We start from the raw sequence: 18,247 nt of genomic DNA, 5'->3' as shown, positions 1-18,247 counted from the left end.
CCCAAATACCGACAGCACCCAATTCAATCAGTTTTCAATCTATGATGCCCACCCATCGTATTTTTAAAATATCTGATTACATGCCATTGTAACATAGAACATATTCATAATTACAAATTATCTTTTAAAAAAACGTATCAAAACTCTTCTTACAGTTTCATGAACTCAAAAGATGCTTCTTACAAATAAAGCAAACTTCCAACATCTATCTTCTAACAAAATGCACATACATAAGTCGGATTATCATATATCCGATGCTTAAATCAGATACAAACTAATGGCTATATCATATCAAGCGTTTTCATTAATGGTATGGAAAAAAAATTGTAAATAAAAAAAAATTAATATTGGGATGGAGATCATGAAGTAGAAAACTACAATACGATCAAAGTAAATGCAAACACAAGTTCATAATAGGTGAGGTTGGGTGGGAATTAAAAACTTCATTATCAATTGTCACTTTAAAAGAGAAGAAAACATTCCTGTTTCTTTGTTCAAGAATCATTCAAAAACGCTCATTTCACAAAACTGCTCTTCGAGAAATAACGTCGATAATAAAAAGATCGAACACACAAGACTGACTACATTGCTAACAGTGCTTAGAAAACCCGATATGACTTCCCCATTGTGCTTTTCAGGTACAGGCACCTAACCTGCAAGAAACCGTATTCAAATCTCCATAAGCAAAATGATGAAACAGATGGAGTTGAGTTGGGAGATACACAGACAAACTTACATTCTGCCAGTTCTTTTTCAACAAAGAAACCAAGAAATTGACGCTCATTTGAACATTTTGAAAGACTTGCTTCTCATCCATGGAAACGTTTCCAACAGCAACTCCCATACAAAGGACCTTCTTCAGTTGAAACTTGACCATCGCCTTGGTCTCATTAACTTTAGATTCAAGCGTTTCTTGGTGTGTCACCAATGTTGGGAACTTTCCTGAAACACCAAAAATATGATCGAAAGTTGAACATAACAAGGATCACTTCGCCAGGGAGTTAATCAGTTGATCATATTTTGTGAAGAAAAACACATCTCCATTAAATATTCTAACCTGCTTTGTTGAGACCGGGGCCTAGAAGACGAGGAATCTGCTTGATTATAGATTCTGATGCCAAAAAGGCATGGTATTTTTTGGCAAGTTTCTTCACCAATTTCTTGTTCTTATTTAGCTTTTTCAAGCCTTCCACATCCATATATTCTAGACCAATCTTCTCAGCCTGAAATATATTTTCATGAAACCCCATTAGGACACATCGTCTGAGCTCCCAGAAGTGCAAGTAACAGATAAAAAAGGCATATCCTTAAACCAATCTTTTTCAAGCCTTCCACATCCATATATTCTAGACCAATCGTTCATCTCCAAAACAATCATCAGAAACATTAATATTTAGCTTATACACACCACAAAAATTCCTTTAACTGTAGGAATTTAAAAACAAGGCTATATTCCAAGAAGCATGTACATGGATACGACATGACATGGAAACAGCAACATACCATGTTCTAAAATTCCAGGACATGACACGGCAAGGACACATTTTTTAAATATTCATTTTTGAAAAATATATATCATTTTTATAGTAAAATATAATTCATAGTAAATGAGTTGATGCATTTATATGCTTAAAAGACTTATCTTTGTGTATTCTACACTTAAAAGTTATTATTACTATCATATATGTGTCTTCATAGTCTACTCAATTAGTGTTCTATGCATGTCTAACACATTTTTTGCACTAACATGTGTCCGATAGGTCTCCACCAAGTGTCAAATTGTCCAGAACGTGTTGGACGCAGACAAGCAGCCATGCTTCTTAAATTATATTTAGAATCCAACAAAAGATTTGGCTATAAGAAAACAAATGTAGTTTAGAAATATCGAGCATAATAAAATAAATTTCTATAACTTACAATAAGCAAAAGTAAGATATACGAAGCAAAATATCTAAGGGTCAGCAGTAACATGATCATGTACCTAGAGCTATGTGACATTACCTCTTCAATGTGTGAGGCATCCCCAAGCATGCATATCTTCATCTTGGGACGGGGAATATGTGGCAACTTCACAGAACCACTGAAACGCTTGTCCTTCTGAGGATCATAGTTCTTCAGTCCGATCTGAAGCTCAATGGTCTCAGTAAACTTTCTCTTTTTCTCATTGCTATCAGTGAAAATAGATGAGATAGCTTCTCTCAGTGCATCACTCTGAAGCTTACTGTATAGAGAAAACAAAAGACAATATGACTACGCACAAGGTATGGCCACAATAAAGCACAATAATCTTAGGCTTAAGCGCAAAGCGCAAAAAAAAATTTTCGTGAGGTGCACTTTAGATAACAGTATTTTACAAAGGAGAGCAAGTATAGTTGAAGTGGAAATATGTAAAAAAAAAAAAAAAAAAAAAGAAAAGACTTCCAATTATGATCATTTCTTAAAAATAAAGAAAAAGCTCCAAGACACAGGTCTTTGAGCCAAAAGGCACAAAGGTCTCCTTTCGCCAAACCTAAGCCTTGAGCCTGAGACAGCTCTTTAAAAAACTGGGTATAACCAAAACGACCACATGCAGAAACTTCATGGAGAATCACAGGAATACAAGCCTACTTCCTAAAGATTATCGATCCACTCTCTCAAAAAGTTCACATTACTCCAACATTAGATAAAATCATTTCGAACCCATTGTTCTAGCGACCATAAAACTCAAATCGGTGGAATCAAATAATAGAAGCCTACTTCCAAAAGATTATCAATCCACTTTCTCAAAAGTTCACATTACTCGAACATTAGATTAAATTATACAGAATCCATTATCCTAGCAACCATACGACTCAAAACAGTAGAATTGAAGAAACAAAGCCTACTCCCTAAAGATCATCAATCCACTGTCTTAAAAAGTTTACATTACTCGAATAGTAGATTAGATTATTCAGAACCAACCCACTATTCTAGCAACCATAAAACTCAAAACAGTAGAATCAAAGAAAAGAGGCCTACTTCCGAAAGATCATCCATCCTTTCCAAAAGTTCACATTACTCAAAAGATTAGATTAAATTATACAAAACCCATTATTCTAGCAACCATAAAACTCATATAACAGTAGAATCGAAAAAAAGAAACTAAAAGAGTGCAAGAATCGGAACCAGTACAACCTAAATGCTAACATGAATCTGAAACCAAAAGAATTATGAAAAACAAAGAGAATGCTGAAAAAAATACCTCATTTTCGAATCTTCGCCTTCGCAAAGACAGTATACCCTTCAGTCCTGTACACAAACAGAGTTGAGAAACCGTAAGAAACTTCAAAGAAAAGCAAATGACAATGGAAAATGGTAATGCGATTAAAGATTATGAAGAAAAACAAATGAGCAAAGGAGACGACATACCGAGAGGAAAGAAAACGAAACAGATTAGGGTTAAGAAAGGGAGATTTTATACATTGCAATCGGTGGGCATTATCTACTAGCTCAAAATAATTGGGCCGGCCCATTTAACTCCCTTTTTCGTTTTTTTTTTTCTTTTTTCTCTTTTGAAAATTTTATTTATGTTACACTACAAAAATATACCGAAAATGTCAATAAAAAAATTATACTAATATAGTTTTTGCGTCTGTGTTTTTTCTTAATTTAGAAATTAATAGTTTTCTTAAAATTTTAATTATGATGTAAAAAATGAGGTAAAACCAAAACATAAAAATCGAAAAAATATAATATTAAAATAATTAAACATTAAATAAAAATTAAGAAAATATAAAATCTCAAATCTCATCCACTTTCTCCAAGTTTCATTGGTTTCACCTCAATCTTTTCTCCACTTACCAAAACCACAAAATCCTACTATTTATAGAACTTGTGCAAGTTTGTGATGCGTGGAATAGCATACATAAAGACATATGGTCCTTAATAAGATTGGTATTTATTTATTTTAAATATTTATAATATTCTTATATGAAATATGTCTCATTAATATTTTACTAGAAAAAAAATCCAATAATAAAAACATTTCAAAAGAAACTTGTATATACAAATATTTTTTTAAAAATGTTTTAAAACACGTATATGTTTTTTTTTTTAAGAAATTTTTTTAAAAAGTTTTAAATAAAAATGAATTTTTGAAAAACATTTTCCAAAGTGATTTCAAATATGCTTTTAATTTAATTATAATAATAATTTTCAAAATGCTTTTTCTTTCTTTTTGAGTTTTTTTTTCTAAATTATTATTATTATTTTTAGGTTACTTTTTTTAAATTCTCTCTTTTTCTTTTCTTGTTTAAAATTAGTGTTTTCTTTATTTTAAGGGATATTGTTAGTGTATATATATCAAATAAACTTCACATACATGCTTCTTTTTGTACTAGTTTTTTGCACGTACGTTGTACGTGCATGTATGTATCTTTTAAAATATAAAATTAATAATATAAGTTATAATATAGTATTTGATTAATAATTATATTTTCATATTTTTATAAAAAAAATTACCTAATTTAGAGTTACATTTTTACTTCTATCTAGAATTAATATTTTATTGATAATTATAATGAATGATGGAGATGTTTCAAAATTAATTTCTATTAAATAGTGAATGCAAACTTTTTTTTTTTTTTGTCTCTTTATTTAAAGTTTAGTTATGAATTAAAATGTGGTAATATTTAATTTAATTTTTCTAAAATTAATATTATATCACTAAATTATAGAATAATTTTGAATTAATATTATTCAAGATTATTGAAAGAAGTGGAAGTTATAAAAAATAAAAGAAGAAAAAGAGGGTGAAGTAATATAATAATACTAATTTTTAAATTTAAAAACACATTCTCCAAAAATATGAGAAATTTTAGAATGTTGATCTAGAAAACATAAGTTATGTCATTTTACTTTCTCATTTTAGCTGGAAAAATAAAATAGAAAATAATATGGAAGAAAATTTTTCATTTACTCATCTATATAACTAAAATATAACAAAAAAAAAAGATAATATTTATAAAGAAATGAAAAAAATATTTACATAGATCTCCAACATCGAAGAAATAAAAATTGTCTTTTTACATTTTCATTTCCTCCTAATTGAAGTTGCGATTTTCTAAATTCACTATTTATCTTATGTTCTCATATTTCTTGTCTTATTGCACCTCCCTCTCCATGTTTGTTCCTATAAGGAAGCATGAGGTATCATATATCTATAGTGAATAAATTGGTGAAAGTGTGGGTTAGAAAATTCTAAAAGGCTTCTTTGAATTTATTATCATGCCTATACAAATTCTTCCACTACTATGAAGTTAATTAGGGTCATAAATATTTTTCAATTAAATATTGAAATGGTTAAAGAAATTGAGAGTAATGGTTAATTAGATTCACCCACTATCCATCCTTGAAGTTGAATGACAAAATTGTCATCAAATGAACATTAAGAATACTTATAATCAAAAGAGTAAAATGGACTAAAGAAAATTCTCCATATAGGAGCTTTTATATATACTATAGATAGATGTTTGTATGTTCGAAAAAACTTAAAAATCACAATGTTGGAAAAAACTTACACTACAAGAAATTGGGGCTTTCTCGATGCTAAAAAGGACGTCGAGAATAAGGATATTCCCGACGCCTTGTCGGTGAAAACCCTATTCCTGACGCCACGCACAATGCGTCGGAAGTGGCGTTGGGAAAAAAGGTATTTCTGACGTGTCAAGCATGCGTCGGCCAAACGGCGTCGAAAATAAGGCCAAATTAAATTTAAAATACACTTTATTCTCGATGCCATGCACAGTGCGTTGGAAATGACGCCGGAAATAAAGGGTTTTCCCGACGCCGTAAAGGGGATCTCCCGACGTCGCAGCGTTGGGAGATCCCCTTTATAAACGTTTCAATTCTGTTTTACACAAAACTGAAAACAAAAGGGAAAGGGAGAAGAGAGAAATGAAGATTCGTCGTCGTCCGTAAATCGTCGCCATTCGTTCCATCGCCGTTGTCGGCCCTCGCCGCCGTCTGTCGCCATTCTGTCGTCGTCTGCCACCTTAGGTAAGTTTAAATATAAAGTTTATTTAGTTTAAATATAAGTTTTAGGGTTTTTTAAGAAAATTGTTTTAGGATTTTGTTTTGGAATAGATTTTTGTTTATTAAATGTATTTTTGTATAGAATATGTGTAATTTGTGGTTGAATTGAAATTTGAAGGGTTTATGGTTTAGGATTTATAGTTAAATTGAAATTGGAAGGGTTTAGGGTTTATAGTTAAATTGAAAATTAAATTGAAGGGGGGTGTTATTAAATTGAAATTTTGGGGATTATAGTTGAATGGAAATTTGAAGGGGGTTTAGTTAATTTGAAATTTGAAGGGGGTTTACTAATTAAATTGAAATTTGAAAGGGGTTACTAGCTAAATTGAAATTCTTGTAGGGGTTATGGTTGAATTCAAATTTGAATTTGGGGGGAGGGTTATGGTTGCATTCAAATTTGAATGAGTTTATGTTTTGAATTGAAAATGTAATGTGTGTGTTAAGATTTGTTTTGGCTATCTTGTAGTTATGGTAGCCTGTTTGTGTTGAATAACTTATAAATGTTTGTTTTCTATGTCCACAGCCATTATGTCATCGTCATACCCACGTAATAATTTTACGGAGACGGACGCTATGTTCCGCGGTACGTATATATGTCTCTATTATTCTTAAGTTTTTGCAATGATAACATACAGTGAACATATGGATATATGTACTAAACTTAGTTACTTCTATATCATTGTAGGATCGAAGGTGTAGAATGACGCGTACGCGTCTCGTTGGAAGACTTTTTGTTATGTTTGCGTTTTTTTTTTTGTATTATGAGAACTACATTTTTTTGTATTAAACTTACTAATATTTTTTTAACTTACTCGTATTATTAATTTTAAATTTTTTTTTTAATTTGTGTTTGTATCTCTTAATTTATTAATTTATATTGAATTTGTTTTAATTTAATCCAAAATGTCGGGAAAAATATTTGAGCAATCCGAATGTCGTTGTGAATGTTTGAGCAAAATATTTTAGAAAAAAAATAGAAATTACATATTTTAAAAAAAATATATAAACAGAAATTTCCGACGCACAAAAAACGTCGGAAAAAAACGTCGAAAGAGGCATTCCCGACGTCACGTCAATGTTTCGGCATAAGGTCCGTCGGGAGAGGAACTCCCAACGCCACTTTGGCCGACACATGTCACGACATTGGGAGAAGCATTCCCGACGCCGTGTTGGTACGGCGTTGGGAATGCCTCTCCCGACTCATTTCTCCTGACGTCGCGAAAAACGTCGGCAGATCCTTTTCCGGCATTTTTTTCACTTTCCTCGACGTTTTTGTGCGTCGAGAGTACCCCGTCTCTTGTAGTGTTAGTGGCCAAATAAAAATAAAAATTCAAAATTTTACGATGTTTTTATTCTTCAAATATAATTTGATAAAAATATTATAATTTTTTAATAATTGATTTCAAGATGAAAGTACTAGTTTATTTCATTTTGAAGTTAGTATATTAGGATTAAAAAAGACATGGTTTTTTTAAATTTAGTTAACGTGAAAAAGCCTATGAAATTTTATAACATAGTAAAATCTAAGTATCATATATAACTATTATCGGGAATACACCAAGTTTTATGCCACTTGTTATAACTACATCAAGCTCCCAACCACCTGTTATAATTTTCTACACCAGTGAATATAATGCCAAACCAACTAAAATGCAATAGACAGATAACCACAAAGTAAGGGATAAAAGAATAAACGACATAAGAACATAAGAACATAAAGATATATAGTGGTTCGACCAATTTCGTCTACATCCACTTTGAGAACCAGCTTGAAGGGATATAATTAATAGCAAAATCAAGATACAAATTATATTTATCAACAAGTAGTAAGCAATCTGTAATTTTACCGTCGAACCCAACACCAAATACTAAGAAACTGAGAGACCCATATGTTGGCTGTTGCCTTTGATACCGAGACCCAAAACCCACAAAAAATTGCCTCCTCCAACTGAAGACCCATGTGTCGAACACCCATTGCAACCCAAGAAGAGCCAACTACTAAGAAGAACAACCATGGCTAAACCTGCCGCCTCTGACTTCGAAACTCACTATCGAAGTACCGCCCTAATGAGCATCGGTGAGAACACCAAAAACTGCTCGAATAAGCCCCGTTGCGACGTTGAAAGAACCACTCCGCTGCAACTCGAAACCCACGCCTGAAAGACCTGTCACTGAACACTCTTCCTCTTCGTCGAACTCACCGAACACGCGTCGCAAACCCACACGAACGTCTTCCGCTTTTGTGTGTGCAAAAAAATTTCACTATCTCTACTGTTTTGATGTCGTGTGGCTTCCCCTTCTCTCTCAATTTCCTTCTTTTCTTAGAAAAACATGCCATTAAGACATAATTACGATTTTGCCCTCAACATAGAACCCATTTTAAATCTTTTAAATATTTGTCATTTTTCTACAAATGCAATATCAAAATTATCAAATGAACAACATAATTAACAAGATTTAAAATCACATATAAATTTTATAAAATAAGTTGGATCATAAAATTTTATAGCAAAAGATTTCACCTAGTAATAAACTAGTTTGTATAAATTGGTGGAAGGTATAGTTTCAACTATGTTTTCCGAAAATAGTATTTCATGTACTAAACAAATGTATAACAAAATCTAAAATAATCAATATTTATTTTATTACGTCCCAAATATAAACTATAATAATGTGTACTTAAGTTGTACGATAATACTTTGCAATCCAAACAGGGACTATAACAAGCGACGTTGCGGTTAGAGTTCAAAATCATACTCTTCCAAATTTGGGACACAACCATAAAAATCACACTTTTGGGACACAACTACAAATCACACAACCATAACCGAGGGTCTAATTTAATAAATAAAATAAGAAATAGTAATAAATATCTTCTTTTGAATTGCTTTTGGACAGTCTATGAACAGAGCAGACAAACAATGAAGGCTGTTGTGATTAGCGAACCTGGCGAGGCAGAAGTTCTTCAATTGCAGGAGGTTGATGACCCAATAATCAAGGACGATGAAGTTCTGATCAAGGTTGAAGCCACTGCCCTGAACCGAGCCGACACCATACAGAGGAAAGGCTTCTACCCCCCGCCCAAGGGCTCTAGTCCCTACCTCGGCCTCGAATGCTCTGGGATCATCCAAGCTGTTGGCAAAAACGTTTCCCGCTGGAAAATTGGCGATCAGGTCATTTATGGAACTCATGGAAATTTGTTTTTCTTTTCTTAAAAACATCGAAATGGTTATCAGTATTGATCGAGAAAGGAAGAGATGATCCAATTTTAGCGTTGAACAGTTTGTCATATGAAAATCACCCTTCAATTTAGCTGATGGGTTGCTGTCGATGGGATTTTTTAGCAATACTTTTATCGCAAGACTTCTTGTTCTGATTTATTGTTAAATTATTATTCAAGGAAAATATTTAAAGGTGGGCTTTTATGTTTGAATGGGTTGAGAGGTATTGCTTGGGAACTGTTTTTGATTAAGCTTTGTGTAATTTTGTAAAGCCTGTTTACTTCTGTAAATGCTCAATGTTCTGATAACAGCCCTTTTATCATCAGAGACGATTTACTCTTCTTTTTTTGTGAATTCTTAACGTTCTTCAGTGATCTTTCATGGGTAGGGAACAGTTCCTCATATACTATATGCTTTAAGAAATTGAAATGATTAGCATCTGATCATTTAACATATTGCTGCAAGCACAGGTATGTGCTCTTCTTTCTGGAGGCGGATATGCTGAGAAAGTGGCTGTCCCAGCTGGGCAAGTACTTCCCATTCCGCCTGGTGTTTCCTTGAAGGATGCTGCTAGTCTTCCGGAGGTGGCCTGCACCGTTTGGTCCACTGTGTTTATGACAAGTCGATTATTGAGAGGAGAGACATTGTTGGTGCGATTATGAAAAACTTCGTGTTGGTTTTAATTTACTTGGGTGAGCTAGAAGAGACTGAAAAGGAAAATGGAAGAAAGAGAGAGAAGAAATGTTACTTTTTTTAGTGTTGATAAACATGGAGTCAGTTATAATCACAATTGAATTCATTTATGTATTGCCATCATGAATGAAAAAGATATTCAAATTTCAGGTTCATGGAGGTTCAAGTGGAATTGGTACTTTTGCCATTCAGATATCTAAATACCAAGGAGCAAAAGTATTCGTTACTGCAGGTCTAGTGATTACTTTGGTCTTTTATAGGTGCCCCGTGCCTTAGTTTGTTCTGATGTTTTGATTCTTCATCAGGTAGTGAAGAGAAATTAGCTGTCTGCAAAGACCTTGGAGCAGATGTGTGCATCAATTATAAAACTGAAGATTTTGTTGCACGAGTGAAAGAAGAAACAGATGGAAAAGGTGTTTCTTTAGCATCTCTATTATAATTGTTCAAGGCTTCAAGGTTCCATTTCCTGAAAATGTTAGGTCTTTTCTAAGATTGTAGCACTGAAAATTTATGTGATATTTTATACCTTGTGACAGGTGTGGATGTTATTCTTGATAGTGTTGGAGCCCCTTACTTTCAGCGCAACCTTGAAAGTTTAAACTTAGATGGTAGGCTTTTTATTATTGGAACCATGGGGGGAGCAGTAACACAGCTAGATATTCGCAGTTTGTTTGCGAAACGCCTCACTGTGCAGGGTAAGATCATTTTAAATGAGGTTTGTTGATATAAATTTCAGTCTATTCAAAGAAGCTTTTCTTCCTTCTATCTTAATCAGAAATTGGTTTTAGAATTTCAAATTAGTTGAAATTAGTTGAAATATTCAAATGTCAAATATATGTATAGGAAAACAACATAACATTCATTAATTCATTATCCTTGTGGTACCATATCTATGCTTGTAAGATGATGAAGATATTATTTGAAGAGTAACGATTTGGTGCAACATAAGCTCCCTTATGAACTTTACCACATACATAAAAAAAGTTTTTTAAAAATAATTGAATATATTGCCACGTGACAATATTTCATGGAGTCTAGCTTGAGCTGCACACAAGATAGGTATGCACCCAAGTATTTTTCCTATTTAAATAAGCATCCATGCTGCAAAGTTTTTTCCATACGTTGCAAGCATGCATCATAAGCTTTGAATGCAGTATACCTTTACTAGTTGAACAAACTTAGAGTGGGTTAAGTGCTATTGACCGAAAGATCAATTCTTTTATTAGCTTTTGGAAAAACGTTGATAAATTTTTCACTGAAAGACTTTTTTTCTTCAAATTTTTAGAAATTCTATTTCATATTTAGTCAAGCACAATTTAGGATATTAGAAAGACATTTCCCTCTCAAAACCCCTTTAGACTGTTGTGTGGAATCAATATTTTTGATAGACCCCAATTTTTTAGATCTCTCTCAAGTCTTAAATCACTCACTAAAATATTGTCTATCTCCTCGAATCTTTCTCACTGTATTCATAACAAAACTTCGCTAATAAACTTCTTGACTAATTCCCAACATACTCTTAGTACCTAGTAGTGCCTCCATTTCTGTTCTAATAGCATTCCTAGCTTTCTGATTTGTTCTGTGTATTTCAAGTTTCATCGATCTTCTAGGCACATCCTTTCCAATTTCCTCTTCACAGAGATATCAACTTCTCTTTGATCATACCAATCGTCTTTTTTCTTTTTTTTAATGCTTAACCTTCGAGATCATGTTAAAATGAATATGATATTGATGCATTACCAAAAAAAAAAAAAAAAAAAAAAAAAAACTCCCATCTTGAATTTTTGAAAGTTTCCACATTTCCTCCATTTTTGATACTGCACACGAGATCATAATATAATTTTTTCTTCTGTGAATGTTTCCCATGTGATCATTACAGGAAAATGATTTCTCCATTTTCGAAGCATTGGTTTTTTCTCCTATCCTCCATCTTTTTTTTGGTAAATAATCTTTGAATGATGAAATATCATGTACCATGTATGCAGCGGCTGGCTTGCGGAACCGATCTCTTGAAAACAAAGCAGTCATTGTGAGCGAAGTTGAGAAGATAGTCTGGCCAGCCATTGCAGCAGGCAAGGTGAAGCCTGTGATCTTCAAGTATCTTCCATTGTCACAAGCAGCAGAAGCTCACCAGTTAATGGAGAGTAGCAAGCATATTGGAAAGATACTGCTGACTCCATGATGGACATGGATTGTCAAAAGACCTAGGGGCCAGGTGAAGACATGATTGCTGATTTTTAAGTTGTGGATGAAGTTTAGTTCTATCTTGTTAGGGTTTCTGGCTTTGTTGTAGGTCTTCCAAATTTGGCAGTAATAAAACAGTGTACTGTGTTAGTTACTTTTCCGTTAACTGTTTACTTCTTTTAGCCAAGTCTTGTCTGATAATGGTACAAATAGAAGCATTATCAACCCAAAAAAGCTCAATAGATGAATGTAAATCATTTGAAATTTGAGAAATGATTTTAAATATCTTATTTCATTTAGAACCAGAAAAATTTGAAGTGAAAATAAAATTTGTATTTGGAGGGTAATTAAAAAGAAAATAAAGTTATTAAATTTAAATTAGTATAAAAATTAGTAGAGTTTTAGTTGCGATGTGTTAATTGAAAATTAGCATTTAATGAGGTTAAATTATTCAACTCCACAAAGTCGGACCATTTTAGTTTTACCGAGACCAATATGTTTCTGAAGTTGGGGGTGTTTGGGTTTGCATGCTTTCTTTTCTTTTTATTTGAGTCTATTCGTATGATGGTTTGGGTGCTTATGAATTTTATTTGTTTATTTTAAGAATATGATTGAAATATTTGAAGCACACGTTGTTCGCTTTGTTGTTTTATTTGTTTTAGTGATGGCTGATGATCACTTCTCTTAAGAAAAACTATTGTGAATTTTGAGTTGATTTAAAATAAATTCTTCCTCTTTTCCCTCGATGCATATTTAGTGTTTTGATGCGTCATTTTAAAAATTTTGTCTCTTAGAATTGAATTGTATTGTTCAATTTTTTTTGTCACTTTGGAAGGACTTTCAAGACTCCAATTTAATAATGCATGTAAAAGGAATCAACCAATTAAACTTTCACCTATTTGTTAAAAAAGAATTATATATTGATGATAATGTTCTTGAATTACAAATTTTAAATTAAATATGTTGGTTGTTAAGTATTAAATTATTTTGATGTAAGATGAATCTTAAAGTACTAAATTATTATGTCGTAAGATGAATCTTGGTTGTTAAGTACTAACCTTAATTCAAGGCTCTCACTTCAAGAAATTGACAATTTTTTGATGGACAAAGTCGTCGAAAAATTTACCAAAATGCACTGTTACTTCGTCGAGAGTACAAGAATTCTTGATGGAGTTGTCAGAAATAGTTTCTTCACTTTTTTTGTATAATTATTATTATTTTTTATTCTTTTTATTAGCATCTATGTCGTTTCTTTTTCAGCCTTGCGAGCTCAACTCAAAGCTAACCTATTCCAACTTCACATGCATACTCGCCTTAGCCGTTTTGCCCTTCGGGCTAGCTTCCTTGCCAAAACTTCCTTTTTCGGCAAGAATCTTTTAGAGGTTAATATTTTAAGATCCATAACTTAAATGTGAAACTTTCCTTCTACAAAGTTGTTTATAATTGTCTTAACTTATTTACCTCCAAATTTCGGTAAAAAACTCTATGTGATGCGTTCTGTAGCCTTCTAGAAGCCAAGATTGCTCAGATTTCCTTCTAGAATAACCTTTCCTTCTTCTTCAGCTCAAACTTTATCTTCCTTGCCTCAGAATTGACCGGCAGCCTCAATTTATAAACTAGACTCAATCTAGAAACTTTTAAGAGTAATTTAAGCTAAATAGCACGAGTAGAATGAGAGAAATTATCTTCTAAGTAACCTATTTAAAGTGAACTTTGCATGAGAATTTCTTGAAACCTCCAACTTATGGAAATTTAGCTTAAGCATGCAAGGACACCTGTAAAGCATCCACCGACTAGCCTAAGTCGGCCACCTCTTCATCATCTAGCCCAAGCAAAATGCCTAAACAAGCAAATGCTTTGCTAACATCTTAAAACTTGGCCGCAAGCACCATCTCGCGTGCAAGGCTCCTCGCCCAACGTGTTTTGCCTAGCCATTTAAGCCTTACTAACCTCTAAATGACAAGGTCTTCTTGCCAACCTCATGACCACCTAGGCTAAACGCGTAGTGATGCTTCCTCACCACCCAACTAACCTTGCTAGGCATTCCTTTTCGCCTAGCCACAACTACTCAAACTTTGGCCACATACTCATGTCCAAAATGCCTAATAACCTCTTTAGAGGTTGTTTACCTTTCTTTTGGCCGTCCACCAAGCTTCAAAACATCTAATGTGGACTTAGCCAAATTTCCTCTTTTTCAACTTAACATCCTAACTTCACCATCATAACTTAATTTTCCTTTTTCCCGCCTACCATGACACTTAAAATGACACCTCTAGGGTTTACTTTTCCAAGCTTAACTTCAATCAAAATCTAACTTTCTAAGTTCTTTAAAATTAAAGACTCTAGTTTCTTAAGGTTCAAGGTTTACATTATAACTACTTTCAAGAGTTTCATAATCTCAATCAAAATTATGCAACTACTTTCATACATTATCCAAATACATTATGCAACTTTTTTCATTATGCAACTACATTATGCAAATTAACAACTTATGCAACTTTCATACAAAATCAAGCAACAATTAATCTCAACCAAAATTAAAATCAACCCAAAATTTCATACAAATGCTACTTAAATCACAAAAAAGCTCAACTAAAATTAAGAAAAAAACTCAACATTACATAACCCCAAAATTTATCACAACCAAAATTTATTCCATCCACAGCTTGTAGCACAATCAAAACTTGAAATAACCCCCAAAATCTATCCCAACCAAAATTCAAAACATAGAAAAATTAGCAAAATGGAGAGCAAAGGAGGGATTTCCATACCGGAGGAGATTATCGGTGTCGGGAGATAAGACGTCGAGTTATCTCCCAACAATGTTTTTAAGCGTTAGAAAATCCTCAATGTCTTGTAGTGTCTCTACTTCTTACTGATTACAGGGACAATTGCAAATATGACAACTAGATCTAAAATATTTGCAAATATAGTACAATAGCAAAAAAAAAAAATTACAAATATAGTAAAATTTAGATTCAATATTGTTGATCACACATAGATTTGCTATATTTTCAATTGTAAACCCTGGATCCCAAGAATTTTCAAATCTTTTAAAAAACTTAAGAGATGATTATGGGTTAAATTTATGATTTATAGTAAAAGGAAAATTTGAAAAAAAAAAAAACCACTAAGGTTGATGGTGATTAGAGCCGGATCAAAGAACCCATAAAATCCTTCTTAAGACAAGTGTGGTGTTTTTGGTTAAAAGGAAATTTTAATGCAGAAGTTAGTTAAGAAGGGTATTTGGGTAATATGTTTCTAGTATCATAAAACGTGCGTATTATACGGGTGTTATGTCTTGAGCGTCATGGAACCTTTAAACTAAGAAAGGGAGGAAGATTGTCAAAGAAAGGGGTGGGTGGCAAGTGATGGGCATGTCAAGACAAGAGATTTTTGTTGGTATTAAGCATGAGGTCGGTGGCATGCAAGACACCTAGTACATGCAAGGAAGTGGTCTAGCATAGCTAGGAGGAGGTGTCAAGTCCATGCCATGCAAGCTTGATGTAGAGGGCTAGGTGTCGTCATCAAACCATGCAAGACCTTCTATAAATAGGGAACTTTGGAGAAGGAGAGCTTCAAATCTACTTGTGCCATTTTCTTTATTCCACTTGCAAAATCTCCCAAATTATGTCTAATATTACGGGTGAGGCTGTCAGACCAAAAGGAGTTGAGGAAGAAGGCCAACATCGGGGCTAAAGCATAAAAGGCCAAAAGGAGTTGAGGAAGAAGGTCAACATCGAAGCTAAAGCATAAAAGGTCATTTTTTGGGCAACTTTTAGCAGTGTCCACTTTCCAAAGGCTACTAGACGCATCTCTAGGAGTTTGAAGTTGAAATTTGTTGAAAGTCTCGAGTTGAGGAAGGAAACTTCTCGTAAATGAGTAAAATTGGTTTTAAAATGTTATTTAATACCACGATTTTAAGTTATGCAAACATTAGCTTGTGACTACATTACTCTGAATGACTTTTAAGGATATTTACAAACTTCAATTACATTATTTACAAACTTCAATTATATTTAAAACCTTTCTTCAATGTTTATTGTTTCCAAGCTAAGGTACAAACTTATTTAAATGTTTCATGGAATTATGTCGGTACTATACAAATTACCTCTGAATACGCACATATGATTCCCAAATACCGATGATAAGGCTTTATAAAGGGGGCTAGATCGATTACATCAATGAAGACCTTCTTGTCTATGTGGGGAATGTTTAGTGAAATATGACCTATGTTATGAATGTATACTAGAATACCGATATAATATGGTAAAATTTTTATAAATGTTTGAGGAATCTTACGAAAAGTTTCTAAAGTTTTACTGTTAAAGCATTGAGCATAACTATTTGGAAATTCTTTTTTATGCAAATAGCACTCATCGGGCATTTTAGCTCATTCTTTCAAAATATTTTCTCACTTTCGAGGTAAGGATCATATTGGCCTGGGGAAATGTATTAGAAGTCTAGATATGGTCAAAACAGTGTGACTATTGTGTTTTATATAAGATTGTAATAAGTTGAACTGCACTTGATTTTCCTCAAAACCAGAATGAGTTTTATGCTTCCGCTGTATTTTGAATTAAGTAAGGGTTTAAGGATTAGGGTCAACATGTATCGTCGAGGTAAGAGATAATATCAGTTGACTTCACACCGTCTCTCGGATCAAGAGTAGATGGTTCGGGAGGGGTGAGACAACAATTTTTTTAAAAAGTTGCTTTGCAGTTAGTTATAATCCTAAAAAAGCGTTGCCTACTACAGTTACACTCGATTATAGGTTAAATTGAAAATCTGACTAAAGTTAGGATATAGTCCATATAGTTTATAAATATTATATAGTCATTATGATTGGATAAAACCTCATACATAGACTCTAATTTCTTTTTTTGCATTTTATCAAACTCTGAGGGGTATTTATGACATTAAAGATGAATTTTTTGCCATTGGATAGAGAATCATCCATTTAAGTAAAAAAAAAATCACTTTGTTGCTATTTAGAGATTTAGAATGACAAGAGGGGATGATAACAAATGAAATATTTCTTTATGGATTTAGCACATTATATCATGTTTCATTAGTTCGAACAGCCAGATGATGAAGGCCCCAGGAGAGTAATCTGCCTCCCATTGCCACTATTTGCCAAATTTGGATACCGATTTTTGCTCGTGTTGACAAATTTTTTACTATTAGATGAAGACAATGAGTTCAAAATTCTTATAAGCATATGCAATAGTCATTTTAATAACAATTCATCCTTCATCTATTTTTCTTTCGTTTCTAGTCTTTTTTAACTTCTTATTTTCTTTGTTTTTTTTTCCTCCTAGAGGGTCAGATTGATTGTTATTAGTTTCATTTGTTTTTCTCTTTTTGCTTTTGTTTTCCCCCTATTTTTCTTTCATATCGTTTCTTATTTTCTTTCTTGGAGGGTGAGGATGGATATTACCATTATTGATGATCATCCGAGTCCTCCACCCAAATTTTGTTCTTTGACATGGAGTTGAGATAGATCTCTAGCCACTTCTATTTTGCTTTCTCTTCTTGTTATGTAATTAACAAATAGTAAAAGGTTCTTTTGAGATGGATTCTTGCCTTTTGCTTTCTTTTCTTGGTGTGAACCTAACAAAGACTAAATTCAAAATGAAATAAAATCATAGAAGACATAGAGGCAAGGACGGAAGCACCATAAGCTACAAGTTTCCCATTAACCGCCTCAATTCGAAGTATTTTTCCTTTGAGTAAGGTTCACTCATTTCATAAAACAAGGTAAAAATGAATTATCTATCTACCTATGATAGGAAGTTTAAAATCATAGACACTCAAAATATATTTATGATATTTAACTAAATCAAAAAAACTAAAATAACATTTAAAATCATAAGACACTTAATTCTAACTTCCTGTCACATACAAATGGATAATTCAAATCGGTAACATTATTTTTATAAAATTTCAATAGAAGAACATGAAAGAAAACACAAAAATTGAAAAAGAAAACTTCAAATGACGAAATGAACCATAATTGAGAACCAACTTTAGACTACGAAAATCACCTTTAACGACAACTATAACTACAAAATGTACCTTACCTGTAACTACAAAAT

General features: G+C 32.8%; 2 protein-coding genes across 3 annotated transcripts; one reads left to right on the top strand and one right to left on the bottom strand.

Annotated features, from left to right (window-relative positions):
• Positions 1 to 423: 423 nt before the first annotated feature.
• LOC103500042 (60S ribosomal protein L10a) lies at positions 424 to 3,424 on the bottom strand. 2 transcript variants are annotated; one of them, XM_008463231.3, is made up of 6 exons: positions 3,388 to 3,417; positions 3,221 to 3,267; positions 2,002 to 2,221; positions 1,058 to 1,223; positions 737 to 942; positions 424 to 653 (listed from the first exon to the last, which is right to left on the bottom strand). In XM_008463231.3, the coding sequence occupies exons 2-6, from the start codon at positions 3,223 to 3,225 to the stop codon at positions 600 to 602; spliced, it is 651 nt and encodes a 216-aa protein (XP_008461453.2). In that variant the 5' UTR covers positions 3,226 to 3,267; positions 3,388 to 3,417; the 3' UTR covers positions 424 to 599. The 2 variants fall into 2 exon arrangements, with proteins under 2 accessions (XP_008461453.2, XP_050936281.1); XM_051080324.1 differs by having other exon boundaries at positions 424 to 942; positions 3,388 to 3,424.
• A 5,426-nt stretch (positions 3,425 to 8,850) lies between these two features.
• Positions 8,851 to 12,422, top strand: LOC103500051 (uncharacterized). Its single transcript, XM_008463242.3, has 6 exons — positions 8,851 to 9,224; positions 9,743 to 9,922; positions 10,116 to 10,197; positions 10,271 to 10,378; positions 10,502 to 10,660; positions 11,951 to 12,422. The coding sequence occupies exons 1-6, from the start codon at positions 8,973 to 8,975 to the stop codon at positions 12,145 to 12,147; spliced, it is 978 nt and encodes a 325-aa protein (XP_008461464.2). The 5' UTR covers positions 8,851 to 8,972; the 3' UTR covers positions 12,148 to 12,422.
• The last annotated feature ends 5,825 nt before the right edge of the window (positions 12,423 to 18,247 follow it).

This window comes from Cucumis melo, chromosome 12 (genome assembly GCF_025177605.1).
Source record: "Cucumis melo cultivar AY chromosome 12, USDA_Cmelo_AY_1.0, whole genome shotgun sequence".
In the NCBI taxonomy this organism is placed as follows: domain Eukaryota; kingdom Viridiplantae; phylum Streptophyta; class Magnoliopsida; order Cucurbitales; family Cucurbitaceae; genus Cucumis; species Cucumis melo.
Note: the sequence above shows the minus strand (reverse complement) of the source record. Positions and strands in the feature narration are given on the sequence as shown.

Coding starts and splice junctions, on each gene's coding strand:
- LOC103500042 (XM_051080324.1), bottom strand. Junction 1,224..2,001: donor ATGCCTCACACATTGAAGAG/GTAATGTCACAT, acceptor AATATATTTCAG/GCTGAGAAGATTGGTCTAGA. Junction 943..1,057: donor CCCCGGTCTCAACAAAGCAG/GTTAGAATATTT, acceptor TTGGTGTTTCAG/GAAAGTTCCCAACATTGGTG.
- LOC103500051 (XM_008463242.3), top strand. CDS start 8,973: ATGAAGGCTGTTGTGATTAGCGAACCTGGCGAGGCAGAAGTTCTTCAA. Junction 9,923..10,115: donor TGAGAGGAGAGACATTGTTG/GTGCGATTATGA, acceptor TTCAAATTTCAG/GTTCATGGAGGTTCAAGTGG. Junction 10,198..10,270: donor AAAAGTATTCGTTACTGCAG/GTCTAGTGATTA, acceptor ATTCTTCATCAG/GTAGTGAAGAGAAATTAGCT.